Here is a 27,381-nt window from a genome sequence, read left to right as displayed (position 1 = left end):
TGTCTTAGACGGTACAGGTAAAATCAGATCAATTTAAACTATCTACTGTACAGGTAAAGATGTACAGAAAAACAGTAAGTTGTAAAAATGTGTGAGCGCTAACTATGAACGAGAGAGAGAGAGAGAGAGAGAGAGAGAGAGAGAGAGAGAGTTAGAGAGAGAGATTGAGAGAGAGAGAAGAGAGAGATTATTTATTATTTACTTAAGAAACTGAAATTATTTATTAATTATTACGAGAGACTGAGAGAGAGAGAGAGAGAGAGAGAGAGAGAGAGAGAGAGAGAGAGAGAGAGAGATATTGTCCTTACTTGAAATATCAAGTTAAATTATTTATGAATTATTAAGGAGAGAGAGAGAGAGAGAGAGAGAGAGAGAGAGAGAGGTTATTCTTATGTTAGATATCAAGAGATGGAAATTTAATATTAAACTAACTTTTAAATGAAATTAAAGTTATTGTAATTTCATTTAAAAGTTAGCTCAATTTAAACTATCTACTGTACAGGTAAAGACGTACAGAGAAATAATAAGTTGTAAAAATGTGTGAGCGCTAACTATGAATGAGAGAGAGAGAGAGATTGTCCTTACGTGAAATATCAAGTTGGATTTTAATGAATTATTACAGAGAGAGAGAGAGAGAGAGAGAGAGAGAGAGAGAGAGAGAGAGAGAGGTTATTCTTACGTTAGATATCAAAAGATGGAAATTCAGTATTAAACTAACTTTTAAGTGAAATTAAAGTTACTGTAATTTCATTTAAAAGTTAGCTTAATAAATTACCCTTAAAAAAGGAAATAAATGGTTAATGTAAGAGTATAGGAGAGTGTGAAGATTAGTGTACTGTTTCTCCCCCCATTCCACCGATCTATTTTTAGAAGTCTTCTCGACTTCGTTTTTAAAAACTTCTTTATTCTGTCTCTTTCTCTTTGTTCTGAAATGCTCTATGTCTCTATGTTTTAGAACAGCACATTTACAGTTTGTAGGCGGTACAGGTAAAATTAGATCAATTTAAAATTATCTGCTGTACAGTTAAAGACATACAGAGAAACAGTAATACGTGGGTTGCGCTAACTATGAGAGAGAGAGAGAGAGAGAGAGAGAGAGAGAGAGAGAGAGAGAGAGAGAGAGAGAGAGAGATAACAGTTGTCCTTACTTAAAGAGAGTAAAATTTTTATGAATTAGGGAGAGAGAGAGAGAGAGAGAGAGAGAGAGAGAGAGAGAGAGAGAGAGAGAGAGAGAGAGAGAGAGAGAGAGAGAGAAACCTTTGACACTAATCAGCAATACTACCCCTTCTTGTCATGTTAAAGTGACATGTCTGACAGCTTTTGCCTTCGAGCTTCTTACAGAAGATGACAGAAAAATATTTGTTTGTTTAAAATAGTACCACACATGAATTTTGTAGTTACAGTTATATTATTATTATTATTATTATTATTATTATTATTATTATTATTATTATTATTATTTAATCTTATTAATATTTGAAAATTAGTAGTTATTATTAGGTAAAAAATTTATTTATCATACAAAACAAATAAACATATACATGTACCATAAAAATTTTCTCAGCTAAGTAAAAGAGAGAGAGATTATTACTTTTATTATTTAATGTTATTGAATTTACACATTAAAGCTTGAAAACTTATAAGTTACATAAAAAATTAAACAAACACTTTTGCAGGGTTTCTCAGTATTCGCAAATGTTCGCATGTCTGTGAAATACTCATGTATGATAATTAGTTAGGTTCCAATGAAAAGTTCGTGTGTCTGTGAATTCGCGCAAGTTCGGGGTATTACTGTGATGGTAATAGTAACATTAACCCTTCTTAGTGGACGGATTGAGCCTCAGTGTGAAGTAAAACAGGTTTGGGGAGGTGGATGGATTGAGCTTGAGTGTGAAGCAGAATTACGCACCACTGTTATGGTAATAATGATTCGAAACAAAGGTGCAAATACTTCTATATGCTATAAATTCACTAATGGCAACTTTTATACAGACGTGAGAGTTAGGCCAGTATCAGTAATGCTTGTGACTTCAAGGGGGAAGGTACTGCATCTCTCTCTCTCACATGAGTCTTTGTGTAAATTTGCTTGTAAATATACGAAGAGGTTGCTGTTGTTTTTTGTTTTTGTCTTTTACGCTAGTATGTTGATTGGAAATGTAATTTTAAAGAAAATTGCAAAGAAATATTAGAAAAAACATGTAAAAGTAAAAAAAAAGTTACCGAATCTTCCTTCTCGTAAACTTACGTGAATATTTTACAACAAATATGCAAAAAATTTGTTACTGCTTTTATTTCTTATCTGTTTTGATATTGTGTGAGCAGTAATAATAATTTTACAAAATCCAAAAAACTTATTTATTAGAAAAAACATACATAAGTTGGTAAAATTTATGATTGTCTTGTAAATGAGGCCCCACAAGGGGTTGTAAATAGTCATTTTCAACTTCTTTAGAACTCAGTGGTCTGGTTAAACTAACGTAAAAAAAAAAAAAAAAAAAAACTTCTTTAGAATTTTCTTATTTATACAGTGTGAATGTACGTGTCATTCTCTTTCCATTGATGTGATTTTTTTTTTATTTTGCCGACCTCAAAGTTTCCCAGGTCTGGGGTGCTGCACATTGATAAATTATGTCATCCCTTAAGGGTTAATACATTAAAGTATCAGGTATAATATGAATTACAACAGTGATGATAACAGTTATTTGGTTGCTATCCCAAGTGAAAGTTCTTTTATATGTTTTAGATGGGTATTTTTCCAGTAATGAGATTCGTAGATTAATATTACATGACATAAAAGTTAATTTTTTTTTGTTGATAAGGCATATGGTGTGATTAACATTTACATTTTTACTACGATTGATTTAAATGCAAAGTAGCATATACACTGAAATTATGGAGCTGTTTCGTGAAATTTATGAAGTCAATGTTTTTGGTTGCGATTTTTTCAGTTTCTTTCAATTCCTGTGTCATATATCTCAGTAAATCTTATGATATTGAATTATAAGGCAGTCATTGTGTTTTTATGAGCAGTGAGATTTATGCTGCTGTAAAGTCAATGGCTTCCAAATCGTGCATTCATTGAACACATAGGTATGTTCAATAGGCCTTTTTGCTTTTCACTTATAACCAATGAAGAATGCTTCACTGCAAATGATGTCATACGGAACTTTCACATGGATGGTAAACTACAGAGGCATATGATTGGTGTTTGATGCTTCATTGATTATTGCAGGTCAAAGGTACTTGCTTGCAGCACAAATGCAGTCAGTGGTTTATGTTGTTCCCAAAGAATGCTGATGTTGTCTTTGGGCAGGTGGCGTGTGAGGGCGATGCACATGTACATCAACATGTACACATATGTAAGTATACTGGTTTACATAAGTTTTGTCGTCATCGAATATGCAGCTACTAATATTATACAAAATGTACCTGGAGTTACTATCAAGAAAGAATTGGACAGTATACTCTTGCAGGAATGGTTAAAGTTTAATGATTCTGTCGGGCACAGAGGGATTTTGAGTCTTAGCTATGTATTCTGCGACGAATTCAAATGCTACCGACCCCCAACCCCTCGAGTGTTTAACGCAAAAAGAGAGGCCATGGAGTTCTCCTACTCTCTTTGATGACGCTAAAGCCAGCATGCAGACCATCTTGAGTCTAATTTCTGTCTGATGAACCTCGTAAGGGTTCATATGGTGAACAAGTGAGGCTGCTAAGGACCAGTGTCAAATCCCAGTTAGTAGGTTTTAGCTCTCTCAGGGGACAAGACTGCTCGAAACTCTTGAGGAGCATGGAGATTTCCCATGAGGAGGAAAAATCTACTCCTTTCAAACGTAGAACTAGCCCTAGAGCAGCCTGTAACACTTAATGGCTGACACAAAAAGTAAATTCTCCCTACAAAGGAGAACGAGGAAGTCAACTACTTGCTGAATATTAGTTTCGACCAGAGAGAAACCCCATTGACGGCACATATCACAGTAGACAGCCCATTTCCTGAGATAGCCCGACATCTCTGTAGCTGCTCTGCGAGAAAAGCCTCTCGCTTGCAGGAGATACTAGATAGTTTCCAACTGTGAAGAGATAGGGCACCCACTAACTGGTGAAACCTCTTGATATGCCATTGGTAAAGGGGGTTGTGCCGGGGGGAATCTCTCTCGGTGCCTCAGTCAGCAGAGCCAGAAGATCGGGAAACCACTCGGTGTGTGGCCACAACGGAGCCACCAGGGTCATTCTAAGGTTCTGAGAGATCATTACTCTGTTGATTACCTGACAAATCAGACAAAAGGGAGGAAAGGAGTAGGTATCCAGACTGTCCCAAGGGCCCTGCAGAGCAAGGATCCGGAATGACCAAACAAAACACCTCCAACTTCCTGTTGTATCTGGTCGTGGAAAGGTCTATCACTGGCCTTCCCCACAGATGGAACAACCTGTCCACTACCTCCAGGTGTAATGACCACTCTGTCCCCAACACTTGACCCTGACAACTCAGCCCAATGGTGCAGTTGTACTGTCAATTCATGAAGATGAAGAGAGACTAGTCCCCTGTTTGTTGACATGTGCCACTACCATGATATTGTCGGACATTAGAACCGTGGAGTGCCCTGTCATCCTCTCCAGGAGCTCCTGAAAGGCTAAGAAAGCTGCCTTTAGCTCCTGGACTTTGATGTCAAGTTCCCTGTCACGTTGACCTCACTCATACACACCTGAAGTCAGGGGGTCTTCCAAGTGTGCTCCCCAATCCTTGTTTGAGGAGTCTAAGAACAGAAGGAACTCCGAGGGGAAGTGTGAAGGGGCACTCCTATGGTCAGGTTCCTGTCATCCAGCCACCATGCTAAGTCCTGTCTCACTTCCTTTGAAAGAGAAACTCTGAAGAAGGGAGAATCCTTTGATGGGAACCAAAACTCTTTCAACCTTCACTGAATAGATTGAAAGTGGAGACATCTGTGAGGAATGAGCCTCTCCAGGGACAACAGGTGACCTAGAATGATCTGCCACTGACATGCCGGTTGTTTTTGTCTGGAGAGGTGGGACTGTACGATGATCTTGAACTTGTCAATTTGTGGCTCTGATGTAAACACCCTCCCAACTGCCGTGTCTATTAGCATGCCCAGGTAGAGTTTTTTGGATGGGTGTAAGATTTGACTTCTCCAGATTTATAATTACTGTATTCCTAGGCTGTGACAAAACTGGAGTAGCGGTCTCTGTCTTGGATCAACTTTACCCAAGAACTCGCCAAGACCAGCCAGTCATCGAGGTATCACAAGATTGTTATCCCATGTGAATGATCCCAGATTGAAACTAGGGTGAACACTCTTGTGAACACATGTGGGGCAGTAGAGCCACTGAAGCAAAGCAACTTGAATTGATATGCTGTCTCTCCCAGAACAAAGCAAAGCAACTTATGAGATGATTGGTGGATTGGGATCTGGAAGTGCACATCCTTCAGGTCTATCATCAGCATGAAGTCAGGCTTCCTGAAGGCTGCTAGAACTGTGCATGGCATTTCCATCTCGAACTGAGTCTTCCTAATGAAAATTTTCAGGAAGACAAGTCTATGACCGGTCTCCAGTCCCCCAAAGCTTTTGCCACCAGAAAGACACAGCTGTAGAAACCTGGGGATCGATCCTTCACGACCTCCAGGGGTACTTTTTCCATCATTTTCTCCACTTCTTTCCGCAGAGCCAGATCCTTTGGTGAGCCCTGAATGTAAGTTCTTAGATGGAAGGGACAACTGGAGAGAGGAGGAGGAAACTCGAAGAGGAGTAGTTATCCCACCAGCAGCACATCCACTACCCAGGTCTCCGCTCATGCTGCTGCCAAGTTGCCCAATGGCTCACCAGGCAGGCCCCCACCAATGGCAGCGAGTAGGGAGGGGCTCCCACTCTAGTGTTTTCCTCCTTTAGCCCTGCCTCCGCCTCCTCTCCCAGGTTTGGTAGAACCAGGCTGAAAGGGATGCTGCTAAATTGTTTTCTTGGCAGGGGCAGGAGAATGCTGGTGACCTCTACGAGGCCCAGTTGTGGTTTGGGATCTCTTAGGTGGAGAATAAACGGCAGCTTGAGGTCTACAGTAAGTCTGGCTACATTGCCACATGAAGGGTCAGTAGACTTATTCACAGCTTGGTGGATCAGAGTCATTGTTTTCCGCTCTACATCTGTCGACTGCTGCCTCACTCTGTTCCTTAGGAAAAAGTGATAAAGATCCTAGAATGATTCTGTTCATCCCTGCCAAGGTATAATCAGGGCCAACAAATCTGGAGGTCTTAGAATGGGCAGTGTCTCCTCTTTCAATAACCAATTGGCCCACATATTTGCTGTTAGGTGAGCCAGATACGAGATGGTCTTACCACCAGACTGCTGTAGTCTAAGGAAGGTGGCATTCTCTTCAGTGTTGGTAGCCAAGGTAGCCAAAGAAATCTTGCCAACTGTTTTCGATCATAGATCGAGGCACGACACTGCCTGGAATGCCACAGTCACTGTCAACTCCACTGAGGCCAACTCTTGATGTGTAAAGGAGGTGCCCTCTGCCTTGAACTGATCTAAAGAAAGACCCGGTCCTAGATAAACCAAGTCTGGATCTACCTATCTTGATTGTAACGCGACATTAGGGGTTGGATAGAAATGTCTATGTTGTAGAAGAGGAGGAGGGGAGTGTCTTAAATGACCTGCCAGACCGTACAGAATTGTCCTGTCCGGAGACGAGAGAACTGACTTGGTTGAGGACACTGTCAGCACAATTGAAACATGGCAAGCCCAACGATGTTTTCATCTCTCACTTGGGATCCACAAGGCCCTAGAGACCTGAAGGAACATTTGAACTGGTAGCCGCAGTCTCTTCAGGGAGTTTCGTCGTATCCAGGAATGAGTTCTACAACTTCTGCATATGTTGTCAACAGTTCTTGGGGTTCTGCATTGAGAGAGAGGGCCTTATGCTTCCAGGGCACAAGACCCTCGATCCGACCTGTCATCCTTGTTGATTGCTGGAACACAGGAACGATCAGGGCCCAATACTTTCTTGGGGATACAGGTAGTGCTCGAGTTACGATAATTCGACTTACGATAATTCGCTTTTACGATGGGGTTAGCAATTAATATCGATACGACAATATTTTGAAAATACGTATTTTTAAATTTCGTGGGCGACTGGCGCAGGCAACAACGTACAATCAGGCAGCGTACGGTGTACAATACGTTGGCCCGAGAGGCTGGAATAGGTACATTAATTCAATGAGCTGACCTCACTTGCTCTCGTTGTGTTGGAAGTTAAAATAGGTCAGTGTTCGTTTGCAATTTTTGTGCGTTTGTAAATACAGGTAGTGCACAGTGGCGATAATTGTCTTACGATAATTCGAATGATGGAGTTAGCAATTAATTACGACAATACTTAGAAAATATTTTAAAATTTCGAGCAGGCACAGGCAACAACGCACACTACAGTTGGAGAATCAGGCAACAAGAGAGACCAACTTACAATAGACCAACTTCTTTTTCTCCATCTCTTTATTCCATCTTCTAGTTAAAAAGTAAGAGAATGATAAAAGTATTGTTAGTAACCTTATACTCTTGCAAAAATGCATACAGCCATAAACAACCAAACGAGACTCTGTTGTTTTGCTAATAACAGAATCGGATAACAACTGTTTTGCTTGTATTTCAACCATCGTGACGGTTAAACAATTATCGTAGTTATGTTAAAAATGACATTAAGTCTGATATGTTTTACACTACCCTTATCCACTTTGGAGAAAAGACCGGCAAGGAAATATACTGCTACAGTAAATTTAAGCTGCAAGTTGTAGTTGAAGCTGAGAAAAGAATGTTCAAGCTGCTTATGACTATAAATTAATTATCGTGCATTGGCAACGTGGATGAAACTCGACAGCAAATAAAATTGGAAAGTATTTCAATCAAAACTACTGGGCATGACAGAACACATATTACTGCTGTTTTCACGCCGATAAAAGATAAATACGAAAAGCTCGTAGTATGATGATGAAATCAAGAGAAAATAGCGGAACGGAATCTTGATTTTTTTTTTTACACAAAACAAACGGGCAGCTGCCAACGCCATCTATTAATGAAAAAATGGCTAAATTAATTTCACAACGAGACATATTTAAGATTTATTTTGACTTAAAAACACTTTGTGTAACGAAAAATATATATGTCCCTTATAAATAAAGTATCTAGAGATTCATTTACGCTAACTAGAAGCAAGAAATGCCCTCTGAACCGATTAAATGCGGCGAAATAAAGACCGCATGATCGATTCCCAAACCAAAACATTTGATCACTATGATCGGAATTTATAAAGCAAAAGCAATATAAGAATATTTACAATTGGATACAGTGTAGTAAAGCATAAATCTTTAAAAGATCCATGGAAAAGATGCACATTCGTTATTTTGATGTTTGTATGGTTATGGAAAATAGAATACAGTATAATGTAGGCTAGGCTACCGTATATGATATAGAAAGTGCAGGCTAGGCCTTGTTTGTTATTCAATTTCTCTTTATACTGACTTATCATGTCAATCTGCACTGAACCTGCAGAATTAGCTGACACTAATAATTACAATACCACATATGTATAAAGTATACTGTGTGTAGGCTAGGCTACCATATATGTATGGATGGTACTGATTACCCTAGTGAGGCAGCCATATTTGAGTTACGATTTTTCAACAAACGATGGGTTTTTGGAACCTAACCCCATCGTAAGTAGGGGAATACCTGTATACAGTCTGACAGAAGGAGCAGGGACCCTGTCTTGGTCAAGTCCCATCCGCAAGAACGAGAGCATGGACTATTAGATGACACCCATGGTTGAGTCCGCGACCATAAGGGACCCTCGTTACGTGGAGAATAGTCACAGAAGAGCAAGCGAGACCATGTGTTACGTAGAAAGTAGTCATGGCTGGGCGAGCAAGATGAAGGGCTTCTTGTCTTAAGAGTTGTCTTAAGAGAGGAACGGTCCCGATCACAAGAACATTCCCTAAAGTGTGATGTCAACTTCTTAGCGGGAACCTTGTTATCCTACTTAACGGCCATGGTCTTAACGCTCGTTTCTTGAGCAGGACGAGCAGAAGACAAAATGACCATAACTCCCTGAGGAGAAGCCTGATCCACAGATCTATAGCCCATGGAGGGGACTTCTCTTGATGAGTGTGTTGCCACACAAGAATCAGGAACTGGGCGATGATCATCAGCAGCTAAGGCAAACGATGTACGACCATGACCCTGGAGAGACTCACGGATGTCTGTAGCCTCGATATGGCCGAAATTAGCCAACTGAGACACAACTGAAGTAAATGGATGGTTGGTCTTGTTTCCAGACAAAGGAGAGATAGCGAGACTGCAGATCTCCTTGTGAGGAGGGGCAACAAAGTCCTTCTTCCTCCAACGCCTCTGTAGAATGGAACAAACAGAAGATGACGACACTGCATGAGAAGAAGATGACGGCGAGGGAGAAGGAGATCTACGACATCTCTTCTTTGATTTCTTAAAATCGGAGCAGCTGAGCTTCTTCAGAAGAGGACCTTCAAGTCTCTCCAGCAAGGCTTGAAAGGAGTCAGAAGGAGCAGACATATGAGGACCATGGGTGGAAAGCAATGGAAGAGGCATGGCTGATGAAGGAACAGTGTAGGCCGAGGATGTCGCGGCTGTAGACATGCAAGCAGACATCACAGACATCACAGCTCTAGACACTGACATGGTGGAAGATGCTGGGAGATGGGACAACAAGAGGTGGGACAGAAGACCCCCAATGTGGGGCTCCCCTGATAGGTCTAAAGACAACCAGCACTCAGTCAGTTTCTCAGCATCCATGCTTACCAGCGGCATCAATTAACAGCATTTCGGTGTCATGGCACTTGGCTAGCATTGTCGTCAACTAGATTTTCAGCCCCGGTAAGCGATTTTTGGTGCCAGTATGTGGCTTATCGGCATTGGTAAGCAGTTTACCGGCGTCGGTAAGCGGTTTATCAGAGCCGATAACTGGTTATCGGTGCCAATAACTGGTTAACAGTGCTGTTAAGCGGTTTACTTAGCGCTACTATCACCAATTTTTGGTTATCGGCGATTTTTGATTAGCAGCGCTCAGCCGGAAATGGAACCCCCACTGTTAACTGGGGACTGCCTGTACAAGGGGGACCTGCCTCCCTCCTAGCAGGGGGGGGGTGGTGGAAAGAACAGAAGCAGCTAAATTGAGCATAAGATCTCCCAAACCCCTTCTTGATTTATCTAAAGACGAAGCAATAGATGAGTGAGGAGTAACATCTCCCTGAGAAGAAGATGCAACAGGAGGCAAATCTGGTGAGGGAGAGAAGGAACAAGAAGGAATGGTGGCATCAGACGCCACTGGAGGCAAGAAGCCTTCCCATGACGGAACAGCCGACTTCATCTTGTATTTCTTCATCTTACCAAAACACTTCCATTGCTCTGGAGACCAATCACAACACTCAGAACAGGGGTTACTAACATTGCAATCATTAGATCTGCATCTGCTACACATCGTATGAGGATCAGTATCGAGAGAGGCTAAATAACGAAAGCAAAGACTGTTACCTACCCCAGGGCATTTTCTGAGACAAAGCCTTCTTAGATGAATCAAGCATTTGCATCTCTAATGTAAATACAGAGAGATAAACATAAATATAACAGAATCACACAACAAGAAAAATAAAGAAAAAACCAGAACGCAAAGGCATAGGCAGAGCAGGAAGTGCATAATAAGCCAGCTTCTATGCGATATAGGGCAGCGCACATCTTGCGAGGAAGATTAAGAGATGACAGGTACATCACGTCGCACTCTGCCTACTCTCTCCCCACTGGCTATCATCCAGGTGCCACCATACCTTGTTCCATTTTTAACTGGATCCAGCTAGCGCTTCGGGAGATTTCCCCTACGTAAAGACTGTTGGGTTTGTACCGTATATGAACAACCCCAATTTCAGAAAAACTCACCAGGAAATCAAAACAATGAAATGAACTCAGAAAACTATGACAACAGAGGTAATAAACACAGAAAACTATGATGGCAGAAGTTACATTATACAGACAGTCTCCGGTTTACAATGGGCTCGGCTTACGACATTCCGAGTTTACAACGCTTTTCAAATATATTCATAAAAAAATTATTTCCTGGGTTACAACGCATGTTCCAGGTTTATGACGCTGACAACGCCTGTTCGATGGAAGAAATATGGCTCCAGAATGGCAGAATGGTCAATTTTGGAGGGTTTTCTGTTGAAAAACTCAATGTAAATGCAGGATAAATTGTTGTCAAGGCACCCAAAGGATTAAAAATAAGGTTTTTTACGATTTTCAACGATATTTCAGATGACAATCAGAAGAAATATGCATCCAAAACAGCAGAATGGTCAATATTTGGACGGTTTTTATTATGAGAAACTCAATATAAATGCAGGATTCGTTATTTTCAAGACACCCAAAGGATTAAAAGTAAGGTTTTCTTACGATTTTCGATGGTATTTCGGACGACGGCAGTCCGATAACGATTGGAAGAAATATGCATCCAAAACAGCAGAATGGTCAATATTTGGAGGGGTTTTTATTATGAAAAACTCAGTATAAATGCAGGATTCGTTGTTCTCAAGACACCCAAAGGATTAAAATTAAAGTTTTATTATGATTCTCGATGGTAATATTTGGGGTGACTCAGTGTCCAATGCATACGACGGAAGAAAATTTATATTCGCAGATTTTTTCATAGAGCGATATTCACTAATTACTGATTTTTATTTTATTTTCATGACTAAATACATTTTATGATGAAAAAATTATTTACTAATTTTAAAATATTAACCCTTAAACGCCGAGCCTCTATTTACAAAAACGTCTCCCGTATGCCGGCGGCGTTCGGTGAGTTAGCGCCGAAGCGAAAAAAAAGTTTTTTTTTAAAAATCACAGCACGCTTAGTTTTTAAGATTAAGAGTTCATTTTTGGCTCATTTTTTTTTGTCATTGCCTGAAGTTTAGTATGCAACCATCAGAAATGGAAAATAATATCATTATCATATATAAATATTGAAATATATGACAGCGCAAAAAATATTTTCATATATAATTTTATACAAATCGCGCTGTGAGCAAAACGGTTAAAGCTAACGGATTATTTTGTTTTTCTTTGTATTGTACACTAAACTGCGATGATTTTGGTATATAACAAATTGTAAAACGATCAAAGCAACACAGAGAAAATATTATCACAAAATGATGCATGAATCAGTAACGCTCAGACGTAAAAAAATGTTTTTTTCAAAAATTCACCATAAATCGAAATATTGTGCTAGAGACTTCCCGTTTGTTGAAAAATGAAGCTAATTGATTGAATATTACTAGACTGTAAGTGTTTTAGCTTACAATTGCAGTTTTCGACCATTTCGGGTCGCGTTAAAGTTGACCGAAAGTCGAATTTTTTCTATTTATCATGATTTATATGAAAATATTTCAAAACTGATAAAAGTTACAACCATGAGTTATTTTCTGTTGTATTGTACATGAAATTGCACACATTTTCATATATAAAACTTTATGTAACGACTAATATAAAACTGTGCAAATATTACGACAACGTGACGAAAGAATTTCTGAGATGTTCGGCAGTTACCGCGCAGGCGTAAGGAAAATGTTTTTTTCAAAAATTCACCATAAATTGAAATATTATGCTAGAGACTTCCAATTTATTGTAAAATGAAGGTAAACGATTGAATATTACTAGAATGTAAGCATTTTAGCTTACAATTGCGTTTTTTTACCATTTCGGTCAAGTTAAAGTTGACCGAAGGTTGAAATTTTGGCAATTATCGTGATTTATGTGAAAATATTTCAAAACTGATAAAAGCTACAACCATGAGCTATTTTCAGTTGTATTCTACATGAAATTGCACACATTTTCATATATAAAAGTTTATCTAACGACTAATGTAAAAACATTACGACAACGTGACAAAAGAATTTCTGAGATGTTCGGCAGAGTTACCGCGCGCAGATGTAAGGAAAAAGTTTTTTTTTTCAGAAATTCACCATAAATCGAAATATTGTGCTAGAGACTTCCAGTTTGTTGCAAAATGAAGGTACATGATCGAATATTACTAGAATGTAAGAGTTTTAGCTTATAATTGCGTTTTTTTACCATTTCGGTCGAGTTAAAGTTGACCGAAGGTTGAAATTTTGGCAGTTATCGTGATTTATATGGAAATATTTCAAAACTGATAAAAGCTACAACCATGAAATATTTTCTGTTGTATTCTACATGAAATTGTGCACATTTCCATATATAAAACTTTATGTAACGACTAATATAAAATGGCGCAAACATTACGACAACGTGACGAGAGAATTTCTGGCGCGGACGTAAGGAAAAAGTTTTTTTCAAAAATTCACCATAAATCGACATATTGTGCTAGAGACTTCCAATTGGTTGCAAAATGAAGGTAAATGATTGAATATTACTAGAATGTAAGAGTTTTAGCTTACAATTGCGTTTTTTTACCATTTCGGTCGAGTTAAAGTTGACCAAAGGTTGAAATTTTGGCAGTTATCGTGATTTATATGAAAATATTTCCAAACTGATAAAAGCTACAACCATGGGTTGTATTTTGCTGTATTTTACATGAAATTGCACACATTTTCATATATAAAACTTTATGTAATGGCTAATATAGAACAGTGCAAAAATTAAGACAAAATGACGAAAGAATTTCTGAAATTTTCGGCCGAGTTACCGTGCGGACGTAAGAAAAAAGTTTTTTTCAAAAATTCACCATAAATCGAAATATTGTGCTAGAGACTTCCAGTTTGTTACAAAATGAAGGTACATGATTGAATATTACTAGAATGTAAGAGTTTTAGCTTACAATTGCGTTTTTCGACCATTTCGGTCGAGCCAAATTTGACCGAAGGTTGAAATGTTTTGTAGTCGACGTACGGTACGTCCACTTGGCACCCAACAGACAATTTTAGTCGACGTACGATACGTCCAGTAGGTGTTTAAGGGTTAAGTAACCACAGCAAAGTATAGATAAAAGTTAAATTAAAATCCCGTGAAATCATAAAACTGCTTACCAGTGTAATCACTTCATTCAACCTCCCTCTCTCTCTCTGTTCTCGAATAATTCACAAATAATTTCACTTCTGAGATTTAAGTAAGGCCAACCGCCCATATCTCTCTCTGTATTGCATATATCCTTCAAAAAAATATCGATTACTGTATATAAACATAAAAATATACTAAAATCCCATCATCACTTGTGTGACAATTTTTTTTTATTACTTTGATGTAGGCTTACGACGATACCGGCTTGGGGGATTAGAAGTAGCCAATAACAGAGCTCGTAGCAACCCCTTCTCTCCATGACGATACGCTATTGGCTGGCAGGACTGACAGTAGCCAATAACAACTTGTAACAACCCCCTCTTCCCCTTCCCACCCTCCTTGACGACATGCTATTGGCAGGAAGGGTGGGATTTTAACCAATCACAAAGCTTGTACCTCACGGGCTTTGCATACACTATAAAGAAGGTGTGTAGTATTTTTTTTTCTCTCTCTCTCTGACGTGAGAGAGAGAATGACTGTGTAAGATTTATCTAACAAATTTGTGGGAGATGACTAACTACGTTTGTATGATATATAAATGACTTACCTAATAATAAGTGCTAATTTTCCAATATTAATAAGATTAAATAATAATAATACACTATACTGAAATTACAACATTTATGCATTTTCAAAGCAGACTAAGGGCAGATCAGTTTCTATGGATAGATATATTATAAATCGATACTAAGTTCAGCCCTTCACTCTTGCAGGAAAAGATACTGCTAATTTGAGTCTCTTTACCTATGCACACTGCGTGTGTGTGTGTGTGTGTTCAGATGCTTTAAAAGTGCTTAGTAAAAGTAGTAGTAGCCTACATCTTTGGAAGACTAAGAAAAAAACAATTTTTTGTTGTCAGTCGCAGTAGAGAGAAATGGATTAACATTCCTTGAGAGATTAAAGAGAACTCTCTCTCTCTCTCTCTCTCGTGCCAGCAAAAGAATGGCTGAATGTAAGTCGTAGTGGTAATTCTCTCTCTCTCTCTCTCTCTCTCTCTCTCTTTCTCTATCTCTCTAAATCTCTCTCTCTCTCTAATAATATAATTTCAAAGATTAATACAGTAGTAACAGGATAATAATTTAAGCTATACTTGATGTAGGATGACACTTAAAGTAAAACTGGGAGAGCAATGTAGTTCTGTGAAATTCCAAGTCTCTCTCTCTCTCTCTCTCTCTCTCTCTCTCTCTCTCTCTCTCTCTCTCTCTCTCTCTCTCTCTCTCCAAAACAGTAGAATGGTAAAATTTTGGAGGTTTTTCATGAAAGACTTCCAAAGGATACTCAAAGGATTAAAAGTAAGGTTTTCTTACGATTTTCGACAATTTTTCCGGTTTACGATGATTTTCGGCTTACGACACATCGTCAGAACGGAACCCCCATCGTAAACCGGAGACTGCCTGTATACAGGAGTAGGAAAAACAGCAAAAAGTTAAAAACCTGTAGTCTAATAATAGTCACAACTTGGCAATGCATCAGTTGCCAGTTGAAATGTAACCCACTGAAACAACTTACTAAATATTACACAACACACAAGATAAGAATGGATTTTAAATGCACTAAAAATGAAATTCTGCCAGTGGCATGAAAATAAATGCAGTGAAAACACTGATAACCCCCTGCAGTTACCAATTACTAAACAAGTCCACAGAAGAATGAATATCAGTAGTGTTTCTGCAAGGTTTTGGCAACTGGCTAAGCATGCATGCTGGAACCATTCTTTGAAAAGCTATGCTCTGTGCACCTAGATGTGCCCACAGAGTTAAAGGCTATTTTATGATCAATAGGTTTGTACAATACTAACAATAGTTCTTATTAACAGCTATGTACTTACCACACTTGATAATTTTTTGGATTCATTTCAATCATTTCTCTGCAAAATGTTAACTCATTCTTAAGGTTGCTACCGAGGTGTTTTAGAATTTTTCGCCTGAAATAAACAAAAGTATTTTAAGAAACATTCATGTTTCACAGATCCAGACCACTGCTTTACAAATGCCTTTTTTATGGCATCAACTGGTCAAACTAGATTTAAAATTATATAAAAACTGAAGGTCAGTGGCTCAATACAGTGAAAAACAATGTGAAGGGATACAAACCTCCACAGCTAGTGTGTTTTTGCCTGTCAACTGGCAGGGATGAGGGTAGAATTCTTTAAAAATTAATTACTATCTCTATGATATCTAAAAAAAATATTACAAATAATTCTCAGGTTCCAAATTTCCAGTAATCCTCTTATTCACACTAGTAGATCCAAGTTGTGGATTTCTTCAATACAAATAACAAATACAGTACTGCACTGCAAATATCCTATCCAATGCCAGGCTAGCCCTAAATCCTAGCCTAACCTCAGCTACCTATGAAATAACAACCATAAAATCCACATTAGTAAGAAGCACCACAGCAGAATAAAATAAATTTAATAAAAATATAAAATCTTCGAGGAGTTTTGTATTTTTCAAGGTATACAAACCAGTCTTTTATGTCGGAGTGTTCCTCAGCTCAAGCAGGAAATGGTTATTGAAGCTTGTAACTAGCAGGTGGTTTACTGCTGTGGATGAGTGGAGGAGTCACTTACTCACCCGCATAAGCGTGGTTGAAGTGGGATTATGATAAAAGGCTCTGGTTTATATACCTGGAACAAATAAAAATTACTTTTAGAATTATATTTCCTGTTGTGGAAATACAAACCATGGCTTTTTCATGTAGGATACTCACTCATTTAGTGGGAAGACAGTCACTGGCAAGGTGAATCTCCACCTAGAAATGTCATGTTCTCAGTCATATGAATGAGCAGAGCACCAATGAAATTGAGCCTGTGTATGTAGAGGACTGTCCTCTGACCTCCTATTGCCTGGCACTAGGAACAGCCTGTGTAAAAAAGTCAGCAAAGTAGCTGGTACTTCCTCTAATGCTGCTTTCTCTAATGAAGAAAAAGACTTCCTGACCAATACTTGTCTCTTCTCTAGGTTGCTCTGTATGACTGAAAGGTTAAGACCTGGTAGAAATGATAGCTTGTTGTCTATTACTTCCCAAAAGGATGAGCTGAAACCAATGACTGCTAAGGAGGGAGACTGAAGGAACTTTGACCAGAGGAATTGAACTTGGGGTTGCTAAAGTAGATTCATTAAGGTGGGCCTACGAGACGTTTGTTTGGCGGCCTCTGACAGGAATGCCATAACCTTCCAAAATAACTTTCTTTACCAAGGCATCTACACTAAGTGTTCCCACACTTGAGCAAAGTGGCCCAACCTGCACCCACACACACACACACACAAACACACGCGGGCTCGATGAGCTAATCAGACTTATGAATCCTGGAGAAACATGTAGAATTGCCCAAAGTGCATTATGGTAAGAGGAAGAGACTTCCCTTTAGTGGCCTGGGAATGGTGGAGAAAAGTACTATTTCAGTCTTCTCTGTCTCTTTCCCTGTCCCTGCAGCTATAGAAATGGATAGCTTGTTGTCTATTACTTCCCAAAAGGATGAGCTGAAACCAATGACTGTCTGCTAAGGAGGGAGACTGAAGGAACCAGCCAGGAGCACATGTGAACTTGAGGTTGCTAGTGACATGAGCCAGTTCACCATCACATCCAAAAATGCCTTGCTAAAGAAACAAAAACCCTTAGGGCCTAATGAGGAAGGAGTCCACAAAACTCCTTCAAACACAGTTAACAGTGTTCACCGCAATTCACTAAAGGGTATAGTTTCGATGGCATTAGCAAAGTCTAATGCATAATCTCAGGCTCTTGAATCAGTTCACCACATCCAAAAATTGCTAAAGAAACAAAATGCTGTCCACAAAACTTCAAACACAGACACAATTGTGCCTCTCTTGGCTGGTAAAAATGGACCACAAGACCTGGATCAAAGGAAGAGGGGGGAAGAGATCCCCTCCTTGACACACCATAGCCTTCCTAGCAGACAGCAGTACAGACTTCCTGCCAGCAGTGCGGATTCGGTGACACCTTGTGTGAACTCGATAACACCTCGAGAGGCCTCAACGACATATGTTGAATTGTACGTGGACTCAACGCCTTGCGGAAACTAATGGACTAACAGGCAAATGCGAATATCTGGCACTCTTAGCCTAAGCTTGAAAAAGTCCATAAAAACCACACAATCCTGGGTACGGACATAACAATGCCCTTGTCGAAAACAAAACTTGCATCATCGGTGATCAAAGGGGAGAACTGGCGTGAATGCTTACTACAGCTATAATAACCATGGGACAAAGGGGTCAAGCACAAGATCCAGACCTATTGAAGATGTACACCTACCATCACTGTCCTTATGTGACCACGATCTAACTCTGTCCATGGAGGACCAAAAGCAAAGGCAGGAGACAGAGGAGATAGTTCTTCAACATCCTGGGATGTTAGTCTTCATCTGGAAACCACGAGACTATCAGGTCTGTTGGCAGGGGTGCCGAGATGACAGGCAAGGCTGCATCCATGGAGTGGCCAAAGGAAAGAGAGGACACTGTCCCTGCCAATGCACTGGACACATTCTATGTAAAAGACTCAAATTATTACACAAAATTCAATTCTAGATTTAATGAGTCAATACCTAATTGCATTAAATCTAACCTACTGTCCTGAGCTGACATTTGGGAGTAGAAGGATCTATATCCACTAGAGAAGAAACTATAGACTTATCTCTGTCTTCTTGACCAGGTGTTAATTCTAAAGAAAACCTAGATTCAAGACTGTTCTGTTTACTCTCCTAGGTCAGTCCTTCTCTTCTAATTTGGTAATTTATAATCTTCTCTATCTCTTCCAAAGATCAATCCTTGCAATGATCCATGCATAGTTCATGCGTACGCACGTCAATTAATCCAATCTGGTCTTACAACCACTTACCTTACAAAATCTAACAGATTTCGATTGAGACGATTAAGAAGAAGAATCCATGTTGCCAAATACAGACCAAAATCCAGACAATCCACTTTTTAACCAAGAAAACAAACCCAAATTTCAGAGCACTTGTCTACACATCCATCCTTATTCTCTAACTAGAGAATAATAACAACCAAAACATTCGCTGTTTTACCCCTACCCTCCAAAGAGTAGGGGTAACGACTGGGAGCGTTCGTTAATGATTGTTTCATTTTTAACACTTGTCGAACCAGTACCAAGTAGCCACAGATAAAGGTTTCACTTCAAAACTTCATTTTCAAACCACTACTAAAAGTTACTGGAATTAACATGCATGCATACATACATGACCTACACATGGATTATAAAAAAAAGGACAAATCTTTAAAGTAATTCGTATTTTTCCTAACTATACAAATCTGAGGTTCTTTACATAAGGAATTGCTTTCAGTGCAGCTAGAAATAGCCTTTAACTTTAAACAAGGTGACGGAGTATGTAGCTGATTATCGACTACGGGTGGGAGTCCCACCCACCCAGTCAGTATACACCCACTTTGCCTTTTGGCCTAGGAAGCGGAATAAAGGGTGGCTGAGGTGGGCATGTAAGTGTAAAGGACCTCTAGTTTGTATAGTTAGGAAAAATACAGATTATTTCTAAAATTTGTCATTTGTTCTTACACAATATACAAACCATCGGTTCTTTACATAAGGAAGACTTACTTCTTGGAAGGAGGGTTCTGAATACGCTCCTGAACTGACTGGGAGTTCGCCTCACCTGGAACTCCTTCCTGGTCATGTAAGAGCAAAGGAAGGAGACCAGCCTCTGACGTGTTGAACAGAAGTGTCAATGACTACATGTTCAACTGTCAGACTTGTTCTCCAGGATCTGTTAGATTCAATATTTCATTATCCAATTCCTGGACTTTCTGTAAATATTCCTTCAATGAGTCTCTCAATGAAGAAATACTATTGACATCACCTGCATCAATAGTGGTTTCAACCTTTTTTGACCAGTTAGTTATCACAGACTTAAAACCTCCCCGTCTCTTCTTCAATTCTCCTAGGTCAGACATCTTAGCCTATAATTTACCAACACCTAATATACAAGTTCCTAATTACCAAGTTCTTAATTACTAAAATTGTACAGCTGCCAACTTAAAAAAAAAATATATATACTGTATATACCATGTTAGCAAATATAATATTTAAAAGTTGACTACACTTCAGATCAATTAATGGTAGATCACTACCAGTTATATTGAATATATATGTGCCCTTGACTACACATACATATATACAATGCACAACAGGGTTTATTCCATATCAAATCTCACTTAAGTATCTTAAAACTCACCATAAATTTAAAAAAATTAATATTTCCTTTCCATTACCTACAATTTATGAAGGAAAAATAAATTTACGAAGTGAAAATGCGTCAACCATCATTTTCCCTAACTTATCCTAATATTATCAAAAGTCAGGATACAGTTAGGCTAGGCAATGATGGACCGAGTTTATTCTACTATTCCATGTCGGGCTAGGCTAATATGTGACATTCTAATGTGGCCGCCACCATCAGCCGGTCATGTCTTTATCTTTATCGCCAACTATCACAACAATCCTTAAACTTTCCTAAACTTTAACTATACTGATCTCTGATACAACAACCACTCACTGTAATCCTGGTCATGGCACCATTTTATTCCGACTCACTCAGAGTAAGTATAGCATTTCAAATCGTCATTGTTGTTGTATAGCCTAAACGATCTAAAACGTACTGACCCAAATCGTAGCCTAAGTCTTATGGTACAACACCCAGGTTACTTCACTCTTATATTAGTTTAAATTGTGATTATATTAATACTGTACATTGCATTGTGTATATTAACTAAACTAACAATATGAACTTACTATTGGCGTATTCAATTTTTCCTAGTTTGACGTACAGTTAGACTGGCATAAGCACAGTCTCTATTTCACTACCCTCATCCAAAGTACACCTCAAGAAATTCTCCTTACATTTTGATATGCATATCTTCTAAAAAAGGTTTCCCTAAATGTACTTTAAAAGGAATAGGAATGCTTTGGATTTGTAGACACCGACAATTATGGCTGCATTCTTGAGTCCCCCACCAGCTCGAACCACTCAATGTTAAAGCTATGAAGCGACTGCCTTCATGGCCGTCTTTGACCAAAACCAAGCCTTCGACTAACTACCGTGCAACAACCAATCCGGTAGTTAAGCAATACTACAAGTATACTTACAATCAAACACACGAAACAACTAAGACAACATTTTTTACTATTAAATACAAACAACGAAAAATAATGTCCTTCTACATAATACGCATTTCCACTTTACGTAAATTTTAAGAGAATACTTAAAACTATACCACAGCTTGTGGAAAAGTACAATCTCTCGTCAAAGTTTCGACATAGACGTTCCAAAGTCAGGCCCTCCTCCTCCTGCTCCTCTCCTGAACCTGGCGTATCTTCTTCCTCACTGGCAGACTTCGTCACGTCTTCCAAATCCTGGTCTGTCAGGGGGTCAGAATGGGCATCAATGAGGGTGCCGACTTCATCCTCGGTGATGTCCTCGAAGCCTTCTCCACCTAGAATCCTCGCCAACTAGAATGCCTTATTAATGGCCGACTGTTGAATTTCTTCAAGAGAGAAGCCCCTGTAATCATGAACACACTCTGGCCACAACCTGTTCCAGCACGTGTTCAGGGTCTCCTTCTTCATGTCCTTCCATGATCGGTCGATGATGGACAGACATGTGACAATCGTGAATTTATGCCAAAATTCTTTTAGCTTAAATTCACTGTCATTGTCCATTGCATTCACAAGGCGCTGGAGGGAGTTCGCGGTATAGAGTGCCTTGAAGGCATGGATCACGCCCTAGTCCATAGGATGGAGAAGAGAGGTGGTGTTGGGAGGGAGGACCTCGAGCTGGACTCCCTTGTAATAAAGAGGGTGGCGACCAGCATTATCCATGATCAGCAACACCTTGAACTCCATGCCCAAGTTGTTCAGGTATTGCCTAACTTGAGGGATGAAGCTCTGATGGAACCAGTACAGTCTAAGGACTTTGGTGATCCAGGCCTTAGGGTTACACATCCAGAACACAGGCAGCAATGCCTTGTTCTTATTCTTGAGGGCCCTGGGGTTTGCAGCCTTGTAAATGAGGCCTGGTTTGAGCATGAAACACTCCCACACATTAGGAGGGTAACCCTATCCTTCTGGGCCTTGAATCCGGAGGCTTTAGCTTAGTCCTTCATGAGGTATGTACAGGAAGTCATCTTCTTCCAGAACAGGCCAGTCTCATCCATACTGAATACCTGTTCTGGATGGTAGCCCTTCTCCTCGATGACTTTCTTGAAGGTCTCCGGATATTTCGAGGCTGCTTTAATGTCTGCAGAAGCTGATTCCCCATGCAGAGAAGCAGACTTTAGGTAGAACCACTTTTGAAATTGGTGGAACCAGCCCTTGCTGGCCTGGAAACCTTGAGGTGCTGACGATGGTCCTGCTTGGGGCTCTTCCTCCTCTTCTTCCTCTTCTGCTTCTGTAGGCACGGGTTCATCGAAGCCTAAGAATTCTAATTCCCCTTCTTCAACGCCTTCCTCTACCTGTGTAATACATCAGTGCCTTAGAAGCAGTTGATAACTGCTGGTAGAGTTGTCGCCCTTTCTCACAAATGATATTGGAGTCAAGGGGCATGTTCTTCTTCTGGCAGTCCTTTATCCAGAACGCCAGCGCAAATTCCATCTTCACGAATGTTTATCCCGCACTGTCACAATTGCCTTTGCACTACCAAAGTAGCTCATGCTTACAGACTTTCGTATCTCCGCCTCTTTCTTCTTTATATATCTCACTGTGCTCTCATTAACATTACAATAGCAGCCAATTGCGGCAAAACTTTTGTCCTCTTTTAACAAATCAAGAACTTTCACCTTCTCCTCGAGTTTCATAACCGTCTTCTTCTTTTACGCTCTTTGCCAGAAGCCTTAGAAGCCTTAGAAGGAGCAGGGCGTTTTTTAGGATGCATTTTAGGGCCGGTTACTGCTGATGCACAAAGATTAAGAACCCACACACAAAGATCCGTGATTTCACCTGATCAGAAGATGCTACGGACTATGCATGAACTGAGAAGGATGCCGTAGATGTGGTCTCCCAAAACTCCATGTTTGCAAGTTGGTCCCAAGTGTTCAGCCAATCAATGCCAAGTGAACAGCCAATGAGAGCCAAGGAAAATGAATGGCGCTCCCGGATTGGTTGCTTTGCAAATGTCAAGTATCACTGGTCCAGAGTAGACAGCATCCAGCATCTCGAGTTCTTTGTATTTGCAGAGAGGTGGCTTGGGTGAAGCACTTTTTAAGAAAAACAAATACAGGCAGTCCCCAGTTTACGTCGGGTCCAGCTTACAATGTTCCGAGGTTACGACGCTTTTCAAATATATTCATCAGAAATTATTTCCAGGTTTACGACGCATGTTCCAGGGTTACGACACGTTGTACGACGATCCAACAGAAGAAATATGGCTCCAAAACAGCAGAATAATGAAAATTTCGAAGTCTTTTTGATGAAAAACTCAATAAAAATGTATTTACATCTTTTCAATACACCCAAAGCATTAAAAGTAAGATTTTCTTAGGATTTTTTACGATTTTCAACGATTTTTCAGTTTACAATTTTTGGTTAACGCGGCGTAAAAACAGAACCCCTGTCGTAAACCGGGGACTGCCTGTATATGTTATGGAAATTTTGCTGTGTTTACATTAATATATTACAGTACTGTAATATTTGAAAATTAGTAAATCTCTTTTCATCATACAAAACGTACTTACAGTAATCATGAATATATACTTAGTACGTACATGAAAATGCTACGTACCGCAGATGTAAGCATACGTACCCTGCTATTCCCGTTGTCTTACATATTTTAGATACATTTTAGATATGCTCCATGTACTACCTGTAGTACTACGTATCATCCCAAAACACTTTTTGTATGCAATATTTAAAAATCATCTTACAACAAAAAATTTGATAAAATGTACAGTACTCCATGTACAGAATATCAATGTTAGTATATGTACGCCCAATAGTACCGTACATATACCGCAGTGGCAAATGACCCAATATAACTTGGTTCATTGCTATCTCTCGTTTGTGCATTTTGTGTTTACAGTACTATGGACTATTTTTTGAAATCGTGCATTAAGATGTCCTCTACATGCTCTGCTTCTTCTAAGGTCTCTGCCAAAGAGCCTAAGTGCCAGAGGACATTACAGTTAATGACTGATGAGAAGAAAGTAGACATGACTGTTATGTTACGAGGGCAAAAGTCAGGGAGAAGTAGCAGCCCATTACGGTGTGACATTATTGCGGTCACCTGCATTGAGCATGAACAAGGTAAAATACTTGGGGAGGATATTCTTGGAGAACTCACCACCCTCTTTACTATCCCACCAACAGACCAGGATATTGAACAATTTCATGGTCTGTACAAATTTATTGAGAAAGTCAGGCAGCTGCAGACAATGATCAAGGCATGGGATAATAATGAAGAAAGGACCACAAATATTTCCAATACCATTAATGAGACCATGCAGCCCTACCGTACCACCCTCGTTGCCATGCTCAAATACCTTAACATGACAGCGCCTGCTGAAACCCAACAAAGCACCTCCTGAAGAAGGTGAAGAGGCGCCCTCAGATTAGATGGGACTCCTCTGCTTTGCTGTGCAGTCATATCTCCATCATATTCATCGTACTGCACAGCTAATTCATCATCATCATTCATAATCAACATTCATTACCGGTGAGTACCCAAATGATTTAATCTTATTATTTATTATTATTACAGGTACCCAGCGTAGTATTACTTACTATTATTATTTAAAATATTATTACTATTATGTACTGTAGTATTATCATTACTTTACATTATTATTTAATGTTATACAATAAATATGAGAATACAAAATATTGTTATATTAAAAAGACAAAAATCTGCATCCCCAAATAGGCGGGTTTCCCCCGAACTTTTTATAGATATGTTCCACAGAAAAACCTGCGAATGGGCAAGTTTTCCGGCGAATATGTTTTAGATAGATAGGTTCCACAATAAATCCAGCGAATAGCTGAGTCCGCAAATTGTGAGACCGCGAATGCGGGGGGTTTACTGTACTCCCCTCAAAAGGGTCTAGAGGTGAGGAGGTTGAAGGCTTTTGGACTCCTGACTGATACATGAGTGGAAGAGCAGCTACAGGAGAAAGGACTGGTCTCTTCAGAGCTGTTTTCTAAAAAGGAGTTAAGAATTCCCTCTTCTCTTGGTTCGTTATATCCTCCTTAAATGCCTTAAAAAGAGAAGCGTTAAATAGGCATTCATGCAGCAGTTCAAAGATAGCAGCATTCTTTTGAGGCAGCCACTTTAGATTTTAAATAAGAGCACAACTGCTCTCTCTTCTTAAAGATGGCATTCATAAATATAGATGTTTCCCTAGAAGTGTCAATGTAAGCCATATCAAGGCAAGCCATAAATTCAAAGTACTCACAAAAAATGCGTGAACCTTCAGGAATGTGTGATAGCATTAACCGAGACTTTTGCAAAGAACACCTTGATAAAGCAGTATAACAACTTCAAATGGCTCTGTTTCACTGGCTGGCCACAGACCCTAGAAGGTCTCTAAAGTTTTCCTCTCCAATGGACCCACTACACCATAAAAATGTGAGTCATGAACCAACGAGGTTCAATTTCCATCACTGACCCTGTATTATAAAAAGCGGCCCTACACAACTTCAAAAGGGAGAGATAGAAATAGTTGCGTTCTTAATACCAACCTTGGGTGCCAGGGTGAAGTAAAGTTTCAGCAAGGCATGCTTTAACTGAATCAGACAACTTAAGTTAGATAATGGCCAATACCAGAACCAAAGTGCTAGATGAAAACAATGACAGTTCCTCTTCAAGCTTTGTTTCCTCAAATAACTGTGGATAAAGTAATGCGCATTTATCTAAGTCACTTGAAAACAGAAGATAACTTTTCTGTCTCATTGTTCAATCCCACAAGGGCAAAAGAAGCCAGTTTGGCAGATGCTGTTCTTCAAGCGATGCAGAAGATGAGGCAGGGTGGTGGTAGGCTGAACTATAGCCTGATGTGCAATATCTAAGGTAACAGGAGGCAGCTGGGAGAGTGATGACACAACAGTAGACAGCTAAGAGGAAGACTCAGAGGGGAGGGAGAGTCAGCGGGAAGAGAAACGACAGCCTCTACCGCAAACTACTGGCCTAAAGACTTTATGGAGTTTGACAGTCCTTGTTTCAGCAAAATCTAAAAAAATATCTGTGAAAATCAGCAAACAAGTCGAAATATTCCTCAAATGCACAGATGAACCAACACTCAAGACAACAAGGAGAATTCTGACTAAAATGAACACCCTACACACATCTGGCTGTGAACAGGTGACTCAGAGTCCATTCAGGTCAGCTTAGCATTCTTATTTTTTCTTTGAATGCCAATTGCAGCCATGGCACGAAAATTTAAGCTAACTAAAGTTAGCAGGTAAGATTCATCCCAGATAATTTATCTGGTACACTACTTTGTATTACACATAGGTCTCTGTTAAGGCAATGGTTTGTCCTCAAGGAAATGGCATTCACCATGAGCTTAAATTACATACACTACTGCCATCTGCATACGACTTAGCACATCATTTGAAATATACTATGTTCACAACTAAACTTTGGAATATGATTCACTTTCATACCTGTACTGCCAGACTGTATAATTAGCAGCATTCATGCTAAGTGCATCCTCCGTAAGCTCAAGAGCACGCTGAGAAAGTTCTCCCTTACTCATAATGGCTCGGAAGTAGTCAAAGACATCTGTATCTAAGTAAAAAAAAAAATGTTTTGGGAGCCAAATTAAAGAGCTTTTAACAATCAAATTAAAAGAAAAGAAATATAGCTCCTTGCTAACACAATGAGATATATATTGTCTAAGACATTAAAGGCTGCAGAACAGTCGACCCCTGTATTTGCGGGGGGCTAGGGACCACAACCACCCCTGCAAAGTGAAAATCCATGTTAAGTTGTTACCCCATCTAAAAATGCTTATAACTGCCTATTGTAATAGTTCAAACACCAAACATACCTTAAACTAAAATGCTTATAACTGCCTATTTTAATAGTTCAAACACCAAATATACCTCAAACTATCATCCTACACCAAATATACCTTAAACTATCATCCTACACCAAATAAACCTTAAACTATCATCCTGAAACACTTTAATATCATTTCAAAGTCATTTTACAACATTTTACCCTTAAAAATATATTGCATCCAGCTAAGTGAGAAAACTAATCAAGTTCCCCCTATATTCTGGGACA

The 27,381-nt window shown here is 39.4% G+C and overlaps 1 protein-coding gene across 2 annotated transcripts in view; it reads right to left on the bottom strand.

Annotated features, from left to right (window-relative positions):
• The window catches only part of Fnta (farnesyl transferase alpha), a 185,806-nt gene that overhangs the window by 90,655 nt on the left and 67,770 nt on the right, over positions 1-27,381 (bottom strand). For both annotated transcript variants that reach the window (XM_067111045.1, XM_067111044.1), the window contains exons 2-3: positions 26,757-26,880; positions 15,943-16,038 (exon numbers count right to left, since the gene is read on the bottom strand). In XM_067111045.1, coding sequence (XP_066967146.1) covers positions 15,943-16,038; positions 26,757-26,848 — 188 coding nt within the window. In that variant the 5' untranslated portion in view covers positions 26,849-26,880. The remainder of the gene's footprint in view (positions 1-15,942; positions 16,039-26,756; positions 26,881-27,381) is intronic.

Source organism: Macrobrachium rosenbergii, chromosome 11 (assembly GCF_040412425.1).
Source record: "Macrobrachium rosenbergii isolate ZJJX-2024 chromosome 11, ASM4041242v1, whole genome shotgun sequence".
Classification (NCBI taxonomy): Eukaryota; Metazoa; Arthropoda; class Malacostraca; order Decapoda; family Palaemonidae; genus Macrobrachium; species Macrobrachium rosenbergii.
This window is presented reverse-complemented; position numbering and strand designations above follow the sequence as displayed.